The sequence below is a fragment of the Gastrolobium bilobum genome, unplaced genomic scaffold (assembly GCF_033153095.1).
Source record: "Gastrolobium bilobum isolate Gb01-03AN ecotype WA unplaced genomic scaffold, APGP_CSIRO_Gbil_v1 utg9231, whole genome shotgun sequence".
Taxonomy (NCBI): Eukaryota; Viridiplantae; Streptophyta; class Magnoliopsida; order Fabales; family Fabaceae; genus Gastrolobium; species Gastrolobium bilobum.
Window position 1 is genome coordinate 114,241 of NW_026897073.1, and position 19,755 is coordinate 133,995.

General features: G+C 34.0%; 2 protein-coding genes across 2 annotated transcripts; both read right to left on the minus strand.

Annotated features, from left to right (window-relative positions):
- Nucleotides 1-1,857: 1,857 nt before the first annotated feature.
- Nucleotides 1,858-10,556, minus strand: LOC133303854 (pentatricopeptide repeat-containing protein At1g52620). Its single transcript, XM_061503822.1, has 3 exons — nucleotides 9,178-10,556; nucleotides 7,263-7,384; nucleotides 1,858-4,991 (listed from the first exon to the last, which is right to left on the minus strand). The coding sequence occupies exons 1-3, from the start codon at nucleotides 10,385-10,387 to the stop codon at nucleotides 2,481-2,483; spliced, it is 3,843 nt and encodes a 1,280-aa protein (XP_061359806.1). The 5' UTR covers nucleotides 10,388-10,556; the 3' UTR covers nucleotides 1,858-2,480.
- A 2,541-nt stretch (nucleotides 10,557-13,097) lies between these two features.
- Nucleotides 13,098-16,571, minus strand: LOC133303857 (uncharacterized). The gene is made up of 8 exons (XM_061503826.1): nucleotides 16,369-16,571; nucleotides 15,460-15,572; nucleotides 15,158-15,229; nucleotides 14,833-14,868; nucleotides 14,111-14,156; nucleotides 13,806-13,893; nucleotides 13,581-13,638; nucleotides 13,098-13,393 (listed from the first exon to the last, which is right to left on the minus strand). The coding sequence occupies exons 1-8, from the start codon at nucleotides 16,445-16,447 to the stop codon at nucleotides 13,343-13,345; spliced, it is 543 nt and encodes a 180-aa protein (XP_061359810.1). The 5' UTR covers nucleotides 16,448-16,571; the 3' UTR covers nucleotides 13,098-13,342.
- Nucleotides 16,572-19,755: the final 3,184 nt, after the last annotated feature.

Genomic DNA, 19,755 nt, shown 5'->3' on the forward strand with positions numbered 1-19,755 from the left:
AAATTGTTTAAAAAAATGTATAAGTCATTTTTAAAAAAATTTATATTTTTATTTGTGAGAAGTATACTCTTCTACAACGACCTCAAATTTCAACTTATAATACTGAAGCAATTTGCAGAATAAGAGAATGTGACATATGTCATTTCAATGTTGTTAAATTTGAAAAATATGAGTTAACAACATCTTATCTTTTAGATGTTATTAAGAGATATGCTTAGGAGGATTCTGAATTACAATTTAAATTGACATAGTAATAACGTGCATTTTATTTATTTGTGCTTCATGAACTTGTAAGAGTGTGATTGGGTAAATTTTGAACTTATTTAGTAAACCTTGTTTAAATCATTTTAGAAATGAAGAATATAATTATATATATATATATATATATATATATATATATATATATATATATATATATATATATATATATATATATATATATATATATATCTGGGTCAATCAGTTTAACCAGTGACCCATCGATCCGACCAGTCATTCATCATTCTGACTGGATCAATATCCGGACCGGATTTAATCACAATGCACTTTAAGTATGGAATGTCTAATCCCGAGTTGATTGTCATGACAATTATTTACCTCGAACCTCAAAACTCCTCTCCAATATTCAAACCCTTGCTCTTTTAATCATTCACCAATGTGGTTCATATTGTCACTTGAATGAACCATCAGGATTAATCATTTTCTTTCTACTACTCAGAAACGGTTACTTTTAAACCTTATTATCATTTTAGAAAACAAAATAAAAGATTTTAGGTACATTTCTAAAGCCGTCATTAGAGAGTGTTTTAATCTTTATTTCATTTTCTTAGCAAAAATACCCGGGTATCTTAACAAAAAAAAATTGTTACAAAATAATTACAAATAACGCTGAGAGCCATACAAAAAAAAAAGCTTTTGAGAAACTAGTGTTTTAAAACTCCGCTCCATCTCGGGGTTGACCCCCCCCCCCCCCCCCCCTCTCTCTCTCTCTCTCTCAGGGTTTGGGTTAGTAGTTAGACCCTACTTGCACGTTGACCTCTCTAACTCCCGATTGAACCCGTAACTCCTGGGTCAGAGAGGCCACTGCATTTTTTTAAAAAAAAAATTATACATGAAATGACGTCGTTTGATGTGTAAAAAAAAACTCACTACTGCCTAGATTTAGAACTAGATCTGAAATTTGAATCGTTCTTCTTCTTTTCTTCTGATCTTTTATCCCCGACTCAGACCCAGTCTCCCTGTTCTGGTGATCTCCTCCACTCTGCTGGTTCTTCTCTCCCCTCTGTTAATTTGTCATGTCGCCACCTCACCTCCGCTATTCTCTATTGGGTAAGGGATCTCTTTCACATACTGTTGTAGGTGCATGAAAAGGACACGAAGGATCTGAGTTTGATGATAGAACTTTTCATTAACTCCATTGGGACATGTGTTTTATACTTTGATACTTTGATTAGCTTGTAAATATTGACTTGTAGATGTAATTGCTTGAATTATGTAAGTATATTTTGAATTTTTAATGATTGGTAGTTTAATTTTTTTTGAATTTTTTCATATAGAATATATATTTATATTTTTTTAATGTATAAAATTGGGTCACCGAAATGATCCCATGATCTCCTAGTTGAACTGTGACCCTTAACCTCGCTCGGCCTAGGCGATTGCCCGACCGGGTTTTTAAACACCGTGAGAAACTCATTTATAAGTATCTCCCATTAGAATGTGACTTTTAAAATAAAGAGAAAGATAATATGATTTAAGTAACTTTGAAAAGAGGAAAGTGTTGGTTTTTTAAAAAATAAATAAATAAATAACAAATAGGCCTATCCTGTTGGACACTAAAAAATTAAAGCTGCATTCTTGCCCACTTGGTATAAACAGCTGAAAGGGGCAACGAGCCACACAATATGGGCTAAAAATAAGGGGAATTGTGACCCCTTCGCATATTAATTAAGCAAAATCTGAAAGCCCAGATTACGATGACAGCCCATTGTCTCCCTTAAAACATCCACAGAAACTGGCCCAAAGCCCAATGAGATATATTGGCTAACCAGTCCCACGAGCCCAATAGTTGCAGACTGCAGAACCAACCATTCTCCTCTGCTCTTAGCTCTGTTCTTGACTTCTTGCCATATCACAAATAAGAATCCAAGTGTCCCTTTTACTACACTACAAAGTATATCACAATTTCAATCCGTGCATAACTACTATACTATACATGAGTATAATACAGAGATGCACATGATGATTCCACGCCAGTATAAATTGCAAGTGTGCAATTTTGTATCTATCAAGCATGCCAGTAATACTGCAAAAGGTTGAAACTACCAATTATTCATTAATAGCCTCTTCATAAAATGCTTGTGGCATGATGATTCTAAGAAAGCATGGAAGCATTTTTAAAATTCATATGAGACTGCTATGTTGATTGACTTCTTTAGTTTGCAGAATTTCGGAATGAAGTATGGGAATTTCCTCACTCCCTATCTTACTATAACCTTTAGATCTTCCACTGGTTGATCAGAAAACTTTGAGTCTTCAATCAAGGTTTGTAAAATAAGCGAAGCCTCTGAGAGCCTTCCCTTATATAGGTATTTGTCTAATGTCAGGGAATACTCAACAGCAGTTTGGAGTTCAATCTTATTTAGATCGCATGATATAATATTCCTCCATTCTTTTGATTTTCCTTTTTGGCATAAGCCATGTAGCAGAGCAGTGAAACATACAGAATCCATACCAAAGCCCTTACTCAACATCTTAGTTTGCAACAATTGAGCAGTGTCAACCATTCCATGCTTACAAAGACAAACAATAACAGAATTATATGCAGCAATCACTCGGTTGAATCCATCCGATATCATCATTGCAAAGAAATCCAAAATCAAGGACCTGTCGTTTTCCTTGGACTCATTTTTCTCAGTAAGAACTGGACTAGTCGTAATATTTGTTAAACCCTTTATCAGATTATGGAATGTAGCATCATTTGGAAGATAATTGTTCATCAGCATTAGCTCAAAAAAGGATGCTGCTTTTTCAGGTTTACCGTCATTAAAGAAACCCCCGATTAGTATAGTGTATGTGACAACATTAGGCTCCAAATTGAAAGATTGCATCCCTCTGAAAACTTTTTCAGCGCTGCTCATATCTGCTTTCTTGCAGAATCCATTGATCAAGGAGGTGTAGGCGACCACGTTTGGCTTGAATTTCTGTTTCACCATCTGTCCAAACATCTTGAGTGCACTATTTAAGTCATGCTGTTTCACATATCCATCTATAACTGTGGAATAAGTGTATTCATCTGGAGCATGATGCACATTTTTCATCTTATTGAAGCATGACATAGCATCTGTCATTTTTCCGAATTTACAGAAACCCTTAATCATTGCATTGTACCCCACAGTGCCAGGGTCTATACCCTTTCCAATTATGACTTCAAAAAGCTTTTTTGCCTCATCAAGTTCATCATTTCTAATAAACCCATCTACTAAGGTGGCATAAACATATGCATCAGGTTGAACATTACGATCAAGCATTTCTGAAAGTAGCAGTTTGGCAGCAGGAAACCTCCCTTTCTTGCAGAGACCACTCATCAGCACATTGTAAATTTGAGCATCAGGAAATACACCCTTCTCCATCATTTTCTCTCGGACCATCAGTGCAACTTCAATTTCCCCAACAACGACAGTTCCATGGATAAAAGCTCCATAAGAAACCAAGTCCGGTTTATCTCCTGTTTCAGCAATCTTAAAAAGCATATTAGATGCTTTAACATAATCCCCTTGTTTGCAATAAGCATGCATGACGGGTGTATAAGTAAACTTATTAGGCAGCAATCTCCTTTCCATCGCCCTCTCTATGAGTTCCTCAGCTTCTTCAATTTTCCCACCCCTACATGAAAAGTTAATCAGTGTATTGTAAGTTGCAATATCTGGCTCACAACCCATGTCAACCATCCTCCTCATTGTCTCAACTGCTTTTGTTACCAAACCATGCTTGTAATAAGCATCAATAATATTATTAAACACTTGTACATTCAAATTCAATCCCCTTGCAGTCATTTCTATCAGAAGTTGATCAACTTCTTCGAACTCCCCTGCTTTGCAAAATCCATTAATCAAAACCCCGTAAGTTTCTAATGTTGGCAAAACCCCCTTCAATTTCAATTCCTTGAGAACTCTAGTTGCACCTTGGAGATCACCCTTCTTGCAAAACCCATCAATAATCGTATTGTAAAACACAACATGTGGCACACAACCTTTTCCCCATCTATCTTCAATTAACCTCCTACCTTCCTCAACCTTCCCCAATTTGCACAGGCCCTTCACCACTATGGAGGTGCTATAGTTATCCACAACAGCACCCACACCATCATCTGTTTCAAGCATTTCATCATACAGCTGGCGCGCAATATCAACTTTTCGGTTTTTAACTAGACCATTCAACAACGAATTGCTAGCGACAACAGTGGGAAAACAATTATGCATTTCACGCACTGTATGGAATAACTGGAGGGCCCTATCAACCAACCCAGATTCTCCATAAGCACGAATCACAGTGCTCAATGCTTCATGGGTAGGTTTCAAGTCTTGCACTTTCATGTTCTCCAACACCAACTCGATCTCCGAGAACACTCTGAACCTCGCCAAGAGCTTCAGAAGAGAAGAATACGCAAACCCATCGAGAGAACAAGAAAAGGGTCTCGTCGAAGCCCAATCAAAAAACTTCAAACCCAGTTCTGCGTCGTGTATTCGGTCTATAACGAAATGGGCAACATCCGAAACAACAACCTCGGATTCCGCGAAGCGGGATTCGAGGGAATCCTGCCATTGCTGCTGGGTTTTAAGGATTCGGATGACGTCGAGAACGAGGTTCTTGATACCGGGAGGCGTAAAGGCCGTGGCTTTAAGGCGGTGACGAGGTTTGATTCGAGAAAGAATGGACTTCGACATTGGGTTTGGAAGGGAGCTATGGTTTGAAGGAAGAGTTTCAAGGTTTCAATCATTTGTCAGATCAAATGTTACATGAGAGAAACAACAACTGCAAGTCCTCCAGTGTTCCATAACCTTCTATTTTTTTTTTTTTTTTTTTTTTTTTTTTTTTGATAACACATAACCTTCTATTTAACTGTACAAGGTCAAGTATCTCAGCCTCTTTCATGTCATCGCTAAACTTGGTTCCTAAATCGTAGTTAAACTTAAAAGTGATTGTTTGGATTTTTTATTTTTATTTTGGATATTATTGTTTGGATTTTTTTATTTTATTTTAAAGTAAAAGCTACTTATAAACATAAACAGAAGTTAGTTGAATTAATAGAGGTTAATCAACTAATTTTTTAAAAAATATTTAACTTAATATTAATATTTTTATATCAATTAATAGATTTTTTTTAAATAATTATTGTGTTTATATATTAATAACTATGGAAATAATTTTCTCATGTTGCATGAGATAATTATTTTATGTAAATTATCTTATGTAACTGAGACAAGATAGTGAGATACACTATTATTTCATGCAATATGAGATAAATAGATCTCTAATAACTGAGGGGAGGTTATATTCATTCATGCACAAATTTCCGGTGACAAGAGATGAAAGAGAAAAAAATATAAGAATAAAAAATCATGAATAGTTAAAATCTTCTCATGTAATGTAATATCTCACATATGATATGATCCCATTAAATAACATGTAAAAGAATTCACTTCCCATTTACAACATCTTTTTCCGTAGAAACTCTTAAACTATTTTTCTTCCAGTATAATGTTTTTTCAATGTTTGATTCAATTCCAATGTCATTGTAATTAATCCTAGTGATACAATACATCATTGATTTGTTTCATTGCTAGGTTCAAATGCATCTAATGTGCGCACAAGATGGCGGCACTAAGATTACCCAAATTTCTAGGTCCTATCAACAACTAATATCATAATTGCCGTGCATTACTTTTTGGGTTTTATTTTTCTTATATTATATGAGATAAATTTTCTTTTCTACTTTCACAATAAATGATGAAACCCACTTCATTTTTTTTAAAAAAAAAAAAAAAAAAAAAAAAAAAAACACACGAAAATCGAAGTGAATAAGAGATAAAATTTCCCTTATATGACATAAGAGAAATAAAACCCTTACTTTTTACTTGAAATGTTAGATAATCAAGCAATGTTATTAGGCTCATTACATTTGAACTCATTTTCATATTGATTTTTTGCATGATCATCAATGAAGCTTGAGAGGCTCACAGTGAGAATATAAATTATTCGAAAGGATAGATGTTGGGCAACTTTAACAAAAAAAAAAAAAAAAAATGGCAGGTAAAAACTTATAAATTAATACCAAAAAAACAAAGAACTTATCAATTGCGAATAACGGTCATATGTTTAATGAGTAGAGTAAACAAGGCAGAAGGATTGATCATCTATCGAAGGATCAAACAACCTGCATTCAGAACATGAAACCGACCCACTGATGAAACTTTCTAAAATCTTAGAGGACTTCCGTTAACCAAAAACACTCGGAATAGCAATGAGACAAAAAAATTAATTTACATGCTCTGACTGCAAGCTAGCGGATTTTCAACCAGGGATGGAGCTTCCCACGTTTTCACCACCCTAGTATTTTGTCAAAATTCTGGCTATTTTTTTTTATAGCTGCGTAGCATTGCTTTTTCTGTATATGCCCTTTGTCTTCATAGACCTGGTCAATGCCTTTTCTACTCAATAAGGGCAAAAGGGTATGCAAGAGACCAGTCCAGTCGAAAGTGTTCATACTCTTAGCTGATAAATGCGAAAACAACCAACAGCAATGTCTCCATATCATGTCCATGAGAAATTGCACATTACTCTCCACCCCGTTTATTGTTCCTTCTGATGGTCAAGATGTTCTAACCATGGTCATATACTTGATGTCTCAAGTCTAAGGATAATCACAAAATTGACACTTGATTTTGTGCCTTACAATGCAACAACGTTCTCCTTCGTTTGTCCCTCCCACACTCTTCACAATAATTTTCACAGCAAAAGGCTAATGCAACTTCTCCAATACACTTCAATCAAACTTAGCTAACCAGATAAATAAATTGATTATTCTTTTAATCAATAACTTTCATTGGACATAAATATGAATGGGATACCTTCAAACCAGGTGAACATTCGGCTATCATCTGTCATCAATCCAAAGCACGTAAGCACAAGGAAGATAAGATCCATGTCCTAAAGCAGAAACCCATCTCTGTATAGTGCATACTAGTTTTCTCCACTAGTACCTCATTAAGCCAAGTGCATACATCATGCAGCGTGGACAGAAACCCTCCAGAAAGCCTCAGGGTCCGAATAAGGAGACTCCTAGACAAATACATAGAGGCATCTCCCCCCTGCTTTACAAAACCTGCATATCAAAATTCTTCCAGAAATTTCCAGAGCATGACAAGAACACTTCATCTCTTCCACTTCAAAAACAAATAGATATTTGGGGTCAATTCAAATTTACCTCCTCATACCTAGTACTATCAAGCCATAAAACACTAATCCTCAGATCTATAATTTCATCAATCAAGTCCACAAGTTTAGAAGTTTAACAGCATAATGAATTTACATTAGGAGGATTAATTCTTGGAAAAAGGCTCCTCTAAAGTTAGCAAGTAAAGGTGTATCCACCCTCAATTTAATAAAGTATATCATGATTTAACACACTAAATGATCTAAGGTGGATACACCCTTACTAGATTACTTTAGAGACAAACTCACTTTAGAGTAGACTTTTCCTAATTCTTAAAAAGGGCATTTGCAATAGGGAAGTCATGTGATTTTATAAGCTCAAATGGAGAAGATTTATTGAGAGTATAAGATAGCTTATACAACTTGAAGTTCCCAAGTTTTCTGTTGAATTTCCTGCATCAAGACCTTGCATGTATGTTACATTGCCAACCTCCAATAAGATTTAACCCCAATTATAAATGATGGGTTGCATTTATGAAAATAACAATCTGAAAATAAACATTGATTGTATGACAAGTGCAATAGTGCACCCGTCTCTTCAAGAGGCATATCAATCATTTAGTAAACTAGAAAGAAAATGGGAGCGAAACTCCTTTGATTTCAGTTATAAGAGCTTCATGTCATCATTAGGGACTAAGCAAATTGGGCTTGGACTTCTAATCCACCCATTCCACTTTTTATTTGACATCTCCTTGAAATGTATTTTTGGCCAGCAATATTCATGTGTTTTAATTCAAATTTCAAAGCTATTCACATAAATGGTTTTTAACAGTCATACCGGTGATATTTCAAGACTGGGGGAGTAGTTAAGCCAAAATTTAACCTAAGCACGTCACCAAAATAAGATAATATAAAAAACATGAAAAACGCACGCATATTGATCCAAAAAACAAATGTAACTTGAACAGAAAAATTAAAAAAAAAAAAATGTTACCAAGGTTTACATCGGATCATTGATATCCAACAAGGATGAACTTCTCTTATTTAAAATGAATATTGTGTTCTCCACCACAATTCTGAAGTCATTTCACAATTCTGAAATCATTTAAGTATTACATTAGTATCTTAAACAACTGCAACTAAATTAACATAACATATGCATGCATACATGATTTTTTTTTTCCAAAACACAAAAGAAGTGATGTTGCAAAATAGCATGGGCCTTAAACACCAGAAATCCACTCTAAACTTTTCAGTCATTGCAAATGAAATGAATATTTGGTTTATTACTATTGACATTCATAAGAAGATCCATGACCAAATCACACGACAATATTACTTTCCCAATGAAAGACACGGAAAATAATAGTATATGCAACCTACATAACCATGCAAGATTTGTCAGCAATGAAAGTAATCACAAAAATGGTGCGTGTGTGGTGGAGAGAAAGAATGCTTGCATGAGGAGAAGAGTGCTTCAGAACTTACAAGAGTTGATATGGTATTCGCGTCTTGAAATATCATCTCGGCCAAATATTATTAAGGATGGTACAATAAAACTAACTGAGTGGAAATAACTAGTATTTGACTACTTGTATAGATGTAATTGCATCAAATTTCCAGGCTTGTTAAAATTTTCAAGATGTACAAATGAATAGAATACAAAGAATATGAGATCCTTTTGGGCTACTGTCTCACAAAAGTCAATTTGATTTCCTGTTTCCCTACTCCCCTTAATTTAACTCTTGGATAATATGGATTGCATGGCAGCCAAATGATTGGCAGAGAAGGGAGGTTTTCTTCTCTTAGCCAATGTAAGGATCATCCTTCCTTTATCAATCTGCCCATTTCCCTTTAGGCATTCCAGCAGCATATATATGGTATCTACACTCGGAAACCAATTCTTCTGCATACTATCTTTGGACATAGTGTATGCCAGATCAAAATCCCCACTCTTACACATATAATGAATCATGGTCTGGTAAATCTTAGCATTAGGTTTATACCCCTTCCCGTGTAGTGCAGAATAAACCCTCTTTGCCATGTCAATATAACCAGCTTGGAAAAAACCTTTGATCACCAAATTAAAGGTAACCTCATCAGGTTCAACCCCCACTCTCTGCATCAAACCCAACAAAGCATTAGCATCCCAAGCTCGCCTCACAGTAACCAGAAACTGTATCCGAACATTAAACGTGGCAAGATTCGGCATACAACCCTTCAACACCATACGGTTCCACAAGCCATTCCCAATTTCCCACCTTTTATTCTGGTAAAATGCAGACATAAGAGTAGTATAAGTCACCACATCCGGTTGAATACCCTTATTCTCAGCCTCTAACAAAAACAAATAAGCCTCTTGTAGCTTTCCCATTTCACAAAATGCCTTAATAGCAATATTGATAGAAAAGGTATCTAATTGAATGTCAAACCTAAGAGGAACAAGTGCTAAAAAATCAACAATTGAGTCAAAATTTCGTGTCAGAGCCAAGACACTAAGAGCAGAATTAAAAGACTTAACAGTTCTACGACAACCAAACGAATTCATATCATAGAAAGTGTTGATGGCATGCTTGGTCATGCCAGCTTTGCCATATAAGATGATAATCCTAACAATGAAACCTTCACGTCGACCCTGTGGGAGTCTCTTCTGCTGCTCCAGCAACTCCTCGATGTAATCAAAACGGCGAGCACCGGCGAGCCTCGAAACGGTGTCGTCGAATGCGAAGCGATTCTCGATCAGAAGACGGTTATTGGCATTGGCCTTGAAGAGGTGAAAGAGCTTCTCTGGGTTTCTCTCTGCTTTGAGCTTGTCGAGAGCAGGGGGTTCTAAGGGTTTGGTGCTCTGAACGCGATTTCGAGGAGTTTCGGTTGCGGCTGCGGCGGCGGCGGCGACGGCGACGGCGGAGGAGGAGGAGTGGCAGAATCTGCGAGTGGGTCGCAGAGAGAGCATGATCAGGGAGATAGTGAGAGAGGATCATGCTCAAAGAATAGGGTTACGAAGAACGAGCGCCGCCACCTTAGGTGCAGCATCTTCAATGTTCAGGAGAGTCACCATTCAATGGGGTTTCCACCACTTTTCCCCATTTTCTCGTCTCTGATTAAACCCATCAACGTTACAAAATGGTCATGAAAATAAGATGGGAAAAGTGTCAGTGATTTAAATTTATTTAATTTTAAGATTGAGATATATATAAAATAATATTTTTTATTTAAAATTTAAATTAAAAAAAATTATTCATTTTTTTTTTATGATTTTTATTTTTTTTTCTTAAAATGACATAACTTATGTCATTCAAAATGATAGACATCAAACCCAAATAAGAAACATTGAATTGATTTAAGAGTTTTGTATTTGTCATTTTGCATGACAAATGCGAAATTTTCTATACATACATCTATATTTGTGTTGTATTTTTTTTCTTTTTTATTTATTTTAAACATAGTGGACCTCACACTTATTGTCTCTGTACCATGACAAGAAAGTTGTCTTACAACAGGATACATACATATTTTTTCCTTGATTTAAATCACATAAAGTTATATTAATTTTAATAAAAATATATCATTTTGGTAAATTTTTATATTTTCTCTCTTTCATTTTCTTTTCCTTTCTAATTTTATAAATTAAAAAAAAATTAATGTTTCTAAAGTGAATGTAGATAAGTTATCTACATTTTGCTCCTAAAACGACGTCGTTTTGAATTGAAAAATTAAAAAATTATAATAAAAAAGATTATTATAACCCTGAAATAAATTATAATTACAAAAATATCTTGATTTCTGCTTCAAAACGACATCGTTTTGGGCTCAATATAGATAAGTTATCTACATTAACTGTAGTAAAAGTGAACAGTTGGCAGCTAAGCTCCTAAGGATTTGCTTGAGTCAGGGTCCAAATCATGTCTCAAGCAAATTCTTGAAAAATCTTTGGGGGTCAAAGGAAGTGCATCTCTCCTCGAATGGGGGATTAGTGTCATCCTTCCTCCGGTAGCGAAGTTCAATGCACCCGCTGTTCCAATGAGGGACTAGCCAAAAGGGGCGTACCTCGAGGGCAAGGTGACCGGGGAAGGTTGAATAGGGATACCTCCAAGTTATATAAAAAAAAAAAAAAAAAAGTGAACCCTTTAAAAAAATGACAAAACCCATAATTTCATTAAAAAATATATAAAATTATGTTATTTAAAATAAGAAACACTAAACCCTGTTGTATATATCTGTTTGAGTGTAAAAGCTAAAAAGAACTATATATGATATGAACAATGTTATGTTTACTTGAAGTTGAAAAATTAAGCTAACGACTCTCTGAATTATATAAGATAAAAAAAAATAAGTGTTTTTTTTCTTAGTACATACTTTTGCTATTTATCTTTGAGTATTAAACTCGTGTATCTGTGATTTATATATTATGAAGTAAATGCTTCATTCTTTTTAGTATTCCGTAAATTCAGATGATGCAATCTTTTCGATTCCAATTTATCCAAATAAAAATAATGTATTCTCCAAACGAATTAAAATTTCAACCATGGAGTGAAATTTGTTGACTAGTTATGATGATCTCACATTTTTTGTTTTTTCCTTAAATTATTAAAAATTAAACGCAAATCACAGGGACATTGGTGATAAAAAAAAAACTATGTCCCTGTGGTTTTTAAAAAAGGGAAAACCACATGAAGCAAAGAATGGCGTAATTAAAAAAAGGGAAAACTTGTTATAAAAAAAAACAAAAAAGGGAAAACTTCACCGATACCTATGTGGTTTGCTTCAAAATCACCTATGTCCCTGTGATTTTTTTTATCACATATGTTCCTGTACTTTATAAAAAATAAAAAACCACAGGAGCATATATGATAAAAAGCATACTCTTTTACAAACCAAAGAGACATATGTGATAAAAAAAATCACATGAACATAGGTGATTCTGAAATAAACCACAAGGACATTGGTGAATTTTTCCTTTAAAAAAAAAAATCAACCAAACCCAACTATCTTAATTATTTGAAAAATATTAGAAGGATATATATTTAATATTTTTTAGTTTATTTTTTCTTTCTCGGATACATACATCTGAGAGTTTTCAAAGTTATTTTTTAAATCTTGTATTGATTGTTAGACTGATTTTTTTAGAAAATGATTTACATTATTCAAAATAACCTGCTCACTGAATTTTGGAAAAGAATTAATTGTAAGCTTTATCTTTCCTTGATTAAAAGAGATTCAAATCCTCAATCTGACTTTGTAATAAAACTACTGGGGTTTTATTCATCTTCTTTCCATATTTATTTGGATAGAATGAATTCGAGGAACTAATAAAGACCAAGGGAATTTTATCTGCCACATTTAGAAAAAAGGAGATAGGATCCATTAATTACCATATTCTTTCTCTTTATAGGTTTCTCTTTCTCCATTTTATCTCTCTTGGGCATATAGATTTTTTCCAGAAAACATTTTCCCAAAGATTAATAACATGCTAGAACACCATTTCCCAAAAGATTTTTTTTTTTTAGTACATAACACAAAAAAGATTTAAGTGAAAGACAATGTAGGTAAAGGGCAAATTCCTCTTTTAAGGAGTTGTACTCTGAAAAGCATAAATTTTCTCCTAAAGTTGAGTGCAATGCTATATCGTATATGCTCAATAAATGGACAAATGAACAAGGTGGTTTTTCCCAAGGTGATTTATAGGCTTAAAACTGCACCAAAACACAATATAAAGGAAGGGGGTTTTCAATTAGACAACCAACCCATCAAGGACTAGGAAGAGTTGAGAAAATATGAAATTCAACTACTTTTGCATTCACTCTTAACATTAATGTTGTTCTCCATTCTAAGAATGGTACAAAATGACACCTTAAACAAAAGTATGACATCTCGGAGGTTAGACCGCAGTTTGTTTTTGATTCATCGTTTAATCTTTTGAAGTTATCACGAGCAACCCCAAAGCACCAATGAGAATATACTGCAAGGAAGAGACAACTTTAGTACACTTGCTGCAACTCAAAATCTATGTCATGCACCTTTAAATTGGTCATCATTTATCTCCTTGTAAAACATCATGACAGAATTATCAAGTTTCACCATAAACATACATGAAACAACCAATTTCGGCTAAATGATAAAAGTAAAGATTGGAACAGCAAACAAACCTTGATGATAGGTTTTTCAGTCATAATAATTGTCACCCAGCCAACATAAGGTAAGAACCTGTCATTGTCAAATACAAGCAATGATAATAGAATACCAGAATACACTTTTCAATTGAACAAGCTTCATTATAAGAGAACTTGAACGCAAAACTGTATAGGTATCACCGTAGGCTAAACTAGTCTAAATTGAGTGAAGCAAGCGTAACTAAAAGAAATGCTATATACCCGACAGCTCTACCCATAATGTGGTGCCTTTGAAGCCAAAGCTGACCATGAGCATACAGTAGCCTGTCATCCCCATAATTGTTATCTCCTGCCAAAGATAGCAAAATACTTGAAGGGGGAGCATTATAGTAACAGATAACCACTAACTAAAATGGACAACTGAACCAAAAATTATGAAATAGAATATTAAAAAAATAATAATGAATTTCAAATTCACAATGAGGTTAGGTTTTGTATAATTGAGGACCTAAAATCAGCATTGTCAGTATTTTTGTAAAATTATCTACTCATGGACTAGTCACTACCTTTCGTGAGAACATCAACCTCTCCTGTATCTTGCCTTTCGTGTACCTACAAAATGATCAAGTTAAGACACTCAAACAGGGTAACCATAACTATTATACACTGCATGATAATAACCAATAGGTGTATATTTCAGAAAGCATAAAGAATGTTAAACCAGTGAAAAAAATTATGCTTGAGGGATTCAGGAAGTTTCTCTTTGGAATGAAGGATTAGTCCAGGTAATATGAATCTTATCTAGTATCCTCCGATTCTTGACACTCCAGTTTCCACAATTTTGGCAGTTACAAGAAATTAATGAAAGTAGTTCAAGCAACACGAGACAGACAGAGAGTGGAGGGAGTTCTAATGGCATTGTAATATGTTGATCCTTATCACTCGTGATTAAGATATCATAAATAAGAAATAAAAACCGACAGTAGCTACATTGATGAACCCAGGCATAGAAATTGGATCATACCAACATCCAACTGGGTATGCTATAATTGTTATGTAATTTATGTAGTTACATTTTGAATAGGCATCCCTACACATTCATGAAATGAAATGGGTCCCCCCATGCAGAACTAATTGTCCAGCCAAAAGACAAGTATGTTTCCAAGTGGATATGGATCCTCTCATCTGAGGTTCTCAAATAACACTTGGTCTCAGAATCACATTCAGTAGTGATGCAATGCAACTGAAGGAATGAATGTGCCAAATACAACCAGAATATTGTGCTTACCTTAATCACACGATGAACAATTGGAATCTCACGTCCCTAAAAAAATAAAAGGTACATGCCAATAGAGTATGTCAGTGAGGAAAGGAAAGTAGTGACTGGATTACAAAGAATCAGAAAATGAATATAACTAGCAAGAACGACCACAACTTCTCAAGAGAGACTTGCAATCACACAATACACAAACCTATTATTCTGGAAAGAAGTCTTACGTAATGATGCAGATATAATTTTTTTTATATAGACTAATGCCTCAACAAAAACATCAACATTAAATATGAATCAAGATATGCAAAAAAATAAATAATAAAACCGAGAGGGATCTTACATCCACATTAAACACAACAATCTCCCCTGCACGAATTGGATCTTTACTCATGTGCAAGAATAAGATGTCCCCCTGCATATAGCATGAAAAACAACATTTGTTAAGACCACAAAGAAACAGAAAAATTATATTGAAAAGTAATTTGCATATATATGCAGCTTCTCTCTTCTTGCCGAAGTACTCAGCTAGTAGATGATCGACATAAATCTAGAATTATGACTGTAAGACACACAAAATACTACTTATTGTAGAAGATATCTGAGACAGAATTACTGAAGCAGTCATGCATAAAATTGACTTACCCGCTTGAATCCTGGTTCCATGCTTCCAGAAAGAACAACAACAACAGGAGATTCACTGCCAGTGATGCACATCAACGCCTTCCATATTATTAGTGCAGACGTAACAATCATGCCTGAGGCAGAATACAGACTACTTCAGTTAAGCAGAAGTTATATAAATAGACCAGAAAACCAGAATGTCACCAGCACTTGTGGCGAAATCAACATAGCATATACCAAAAATTTATCAACCAAGAAAAATGCTAAAGTAGTATCTGCAGCATATGCATACAGTATTATGAAGGAACAAATAAAACCAATATATAGTTTAAAGGGTTCACAATATAGTAGCTTAGTAATGGCAAACAATGGTTTTATGGTTCGGAAGCAATTCTATGTTGTCCCCACACTCTTTTCAAAATAAATCTCAGTGTGTTCCTCACAAACTTCCCTCACCAAAATCTTTCTAATTTTTCACCTGGTCTACAAGCCACGGGACACCAATAACCCAAGAGAAAAGTTATTTATTAGTAATGCCCTAAACCATAGCCTGGAATCAATACCCTGAACACAAGCACAACTCGTCTATGTCACAATCAATCCCTCTATTGAAAACCCTCAGCCGAAAATTGAAGAAATTTATGCTCCATGCTGTATCCTCTTCTTTCAACTATTAATTGGCAAAAATGCCAATGCAATGCTACAAGGTCTTGATATATAAACCCAAAAGATTAAAAAAAAAAAAAAAAGTAAAGATTTTTATTCCAAAACATCAATTTCCTATGATTTCAGAGTTGACCCATATCATTTTAGCCCCCAGATAGACCTAAGATAATGCAAAGATTGTATTTTTTTATAAAAAAAAAAAAAAAAAAAAAAATTAAGCATAGGTTAGTGGATGTGAGAGAGAAAGCGAGTAAAGGAACGAACCAAGACTAACAGCTTGGGTGAGGACTTGGCGGATCTGAAGAGATTTGATGGAATCCACAGTCTCACCGATCCAACCCATTGCTTCCTTTCTTTTCTTCAATACCTCTCTCTCTCTCTCTCTCTCTCTCTCTCTCTCTCTCTCTCTCTCTGTGTGTGTGTGCGAATGTTGCTGCTCCCAACTTTAAACCCTCCCCTTTCCTTCTGTCCGGTTATCGATACCAGAGAGGGCAAATTTTTACGACAATAATATTTTCTTTTTCTTTTTTTATAATTTTCTTCCGATCTAATTTACTAATTTCCTTTCAGGGAATGATTTACTTACTATTATTTAAGTTTATTATTTTTATTATTTTGATTGATTACTATTAAATTAATTTAAAATCAATGATTAAAAAATAGAAAAGTAGTAAGTATAAAATTGATCCAATATAATCAATTAGATAATAAGAATAATAAGTCTAAAATGATAACAAGTATAACGCTCCCTTTCTTTTGTTAATATCTTTTTTTTTTGGTAAGTAGAAAAATATTGTGTTTATACGATCGGATTAATGTTTTGTTTTTATTGTAGAAAAAATTTCTATATCACACTCACATAAAAGTAAATAGGTCCTTTTGTAAAGAAAAGAGAGAGAAATGTATTACATGGGGCATGTTATTCCTATGCCGGTGTAAGAATAAGTAATTTTACACTCAATTTTGACTATTGATAAGTTTACTTCTAATGATTTACATATCTAGTAAATCTGAGCTGTTAGATATAAATAAGATCAATAGATAAAATTAAGAGTTTAACTTAGGTTGGTATAAAATAATCTTGACCCCCATTACATGAGGCAAATTATTCTTACAATGATATAAGAGTAAAGAGTTTTACACCAATCTTGATCATTGGTGTGTTTACATCTAATGATTTACATATCTAATAATTAGAGTCCTTAGATATAAATAAGATCAACGAATAATATTGAGAATGTAATTTACATAGGGTAGATTAAGGTGTGCATAGGGCAGATTAGGGTGTGCATGACAACGATTCTCCAACACTAAAAGAATATTTTTTTTCAATTTCTATGCCTTGGAAGAGTTTCTAAAAAAAAAAATACGCTTGATAATGCGTTTTATTTATATTCAAAGAAGCAAAATTACGTTTGATAATACAAATTTATTTCTTTATACGAAAAAGATGAAAGAATTTAAACAAAAAAAGTCAAAATTAGGGTTTATTGTTCAATTCCCAAAATCAAAAGAAGTTTAACTCTCGATTCGTCGCAAGCAATAAAGACTCCAGGGGTAACTAAGAGATAAATAAACGAAAATATACGGGAGATAAACACGAATGCTTGAAGAAATTTGAACTTTTTCGTAAAAATATAACTAAAAAGGAGCGGGAAGGAGAGAGAGAGGGAGAGGAACAATGTTTTGAAGAGATGGAGTCATAGAGAGAAGAAGACGAGAGGAGAGGAGAAAATAAGTTTACTTGATGGATAGAAGACAACTTGGTTGGAAACAAAATGAGATTAGGCTCATTCCAATGGATAGGGACACCCTTGCGCAAGCAAAAAAAATTAGAAAAAAACAACACATCTTATTTATTTATTTTCTCATCTTTTTATGGTTAATAACACTTTGATTTTTTCTTTCTTTCTATTTTTAATAAAGGAATGCACTCCTATAGCCCACTAAAATGAGTTCATCAATGTATTTGTAATTCATGTATTATTTATCCCTAAGTCCTAACCCTTCATAAATAAATGAGCGATCACGGAAGATGAGGGGATAGAGCGCAGCTTGTTATGATAAGAATAGAAGAGAGGATAATATATAGTCTCATATGACCAAATAATTTTTACCATTTCTTGAGATGTTATAAAAAACCAAAAGCACGGAAACACAAGGATCCTGAATCCTGCTCCTATATTTGCAGAAAAAAGATTCTCACCCCTCTAATTTAGGATGTTCGTTAACCGAATCAAATTGCGGCAATCGAACTGAAAAATCGATAATCGAATAAATCAAAAATTGAAAAATCAAAAACAAAAAAAAAATCGCAAATTTTAATTGGATTGGATTGATTTTCGGATTGGTTGATGAAAATCTATCCAATCCAAACCGATTCAATATATTAATTTCTCTCTACCTACTTGGGCATTTCCCCAATCATAGCCCAAAATTTTCTAAACTTGTTCTGGAATGAACATTAATGTCTAGCAGAATAGCTAGTATTTGTATCTCCGGAGCTTATAGTAAAGATGACAGACAATGATGTTATAAAAAAAAAAAAAAAAGATGACAGGCAATGAAAAGTCTTGTACCTTAGTCCAAAGTTCGATGGTATGAACAAGGAGTGTGTGTGAGTCACCTTCGATAGATAGGATGTGCTCTGGGCACAAGTATTGTATCCATGGTGGCCAGAATAGGTTATCAGATGAGTTCCTAGATTAGTCATGAGATGATCTCCTTTGTTAGCTATAAGGGATTATATATAGATGAATGCACAAGTGGATAGTTTGCAGGTGACTTAATGACATGATGCAATGCTTAATGAGTGGTTATTGGTAATGGATGGAAGTTATGGGAGAGTGATGGAATAAGATGCTCCATGTAGTGGGGATAGAAAGTGGATACCACATAAGTGGTCCATAACAAAACTCAAGATCCATTAACCCATCAACTAAACCCAAGAAAGAACCTAGTCACATCTTATCAACAAAATTTCATCCGTGTAGAGCTTCATATCTCATTGCCCAAAAAAAAATTATATTATCATTTACTGATGCTTTTGTATTTCAATTTTTTTTTACAAAGCCAATATATACAAAAGATGTTATTTGTGTAAATACAAGGTATGTTTTGATGATAATAAAATGACAACAACAAAAAGAGAAGAGCTTTGATCAAGAGCAAAAAGCATCAACCGTATGTGAATATTGAAGATGTATGATGTAGTCACACAAGAAGAGTAATGTCATATCAAAGTGGCAAGATCATTGGATCAAGAGCAACAAGGAATAATTAGAAGAACAACACCAAGATCAAAGATAACTAACCATGGGCAACTTATAAGAGAATCTCAATATCATAACTATGGTGAAAAATGATCAAAACCAACAAAGTGCCAAACATTGTCATATTCAACAAGTCAAAGCATCAAGTTCAAGAAGAGATTCAAGACACAAGACATAAAGCTAAGTCTAAAATCATATTTGGAATATATCTTTAGGACTTAGAATATATGTGAAGGTATATGGTAGATTGCATTGCATGAACTCAAAGTTTTTCTCAAAGTAAACGTGTTTTTCAAATTGCATAATCATAATCTTTATATACTTGAAAGAAATTTGAAAAATCCAAGGAAAATATCCTTGACATATTTTATAACTTCAA

Coding starts and splice junctions, on each gene's coding strand:
- LOC133303854 (XM_061503822.1), bottom strand. CDS start 10,387: ATGCTCTCTCTGCGACCCACTCGCAGATTCTGCCACTCCTCCTCCTCC. Junction 7,385..9,177: donor GCAATCCATATTATCCAAGA/GTTAAATTAAGG, acceptor TTTGATATGCAG/GTTTTGTAAAGCAGGGGGGA. Junction 4,992..7,262: donor TATGCACTTGGCTTAATGAG/GTACTAGTGGAG, acceptor ACAAATGATTGA/AACCTTGAAACTCTTCCTTC.
- LOC133303857 (XM_061503826.1), bottom strand. CDS start 16,447: ATGGGTTGGATCGGTGAGACTGTGGATTCCATCAAATCTCTTCAGATC. Junction 14,869..15,157: donor TTGTTGTGTTTAATGTGGAT/GTAAGATCCCTC, acceptor TTATTTTTTTAG/GGACGTGAGATTCCAATTGT. Junction 14,157..14,832: donor TTGTTCATCGTGTGATTAAG/GTAAGCACAATA, acceptor ATCATTTTGTAG/GTACACGAAAGGCAAGATAC.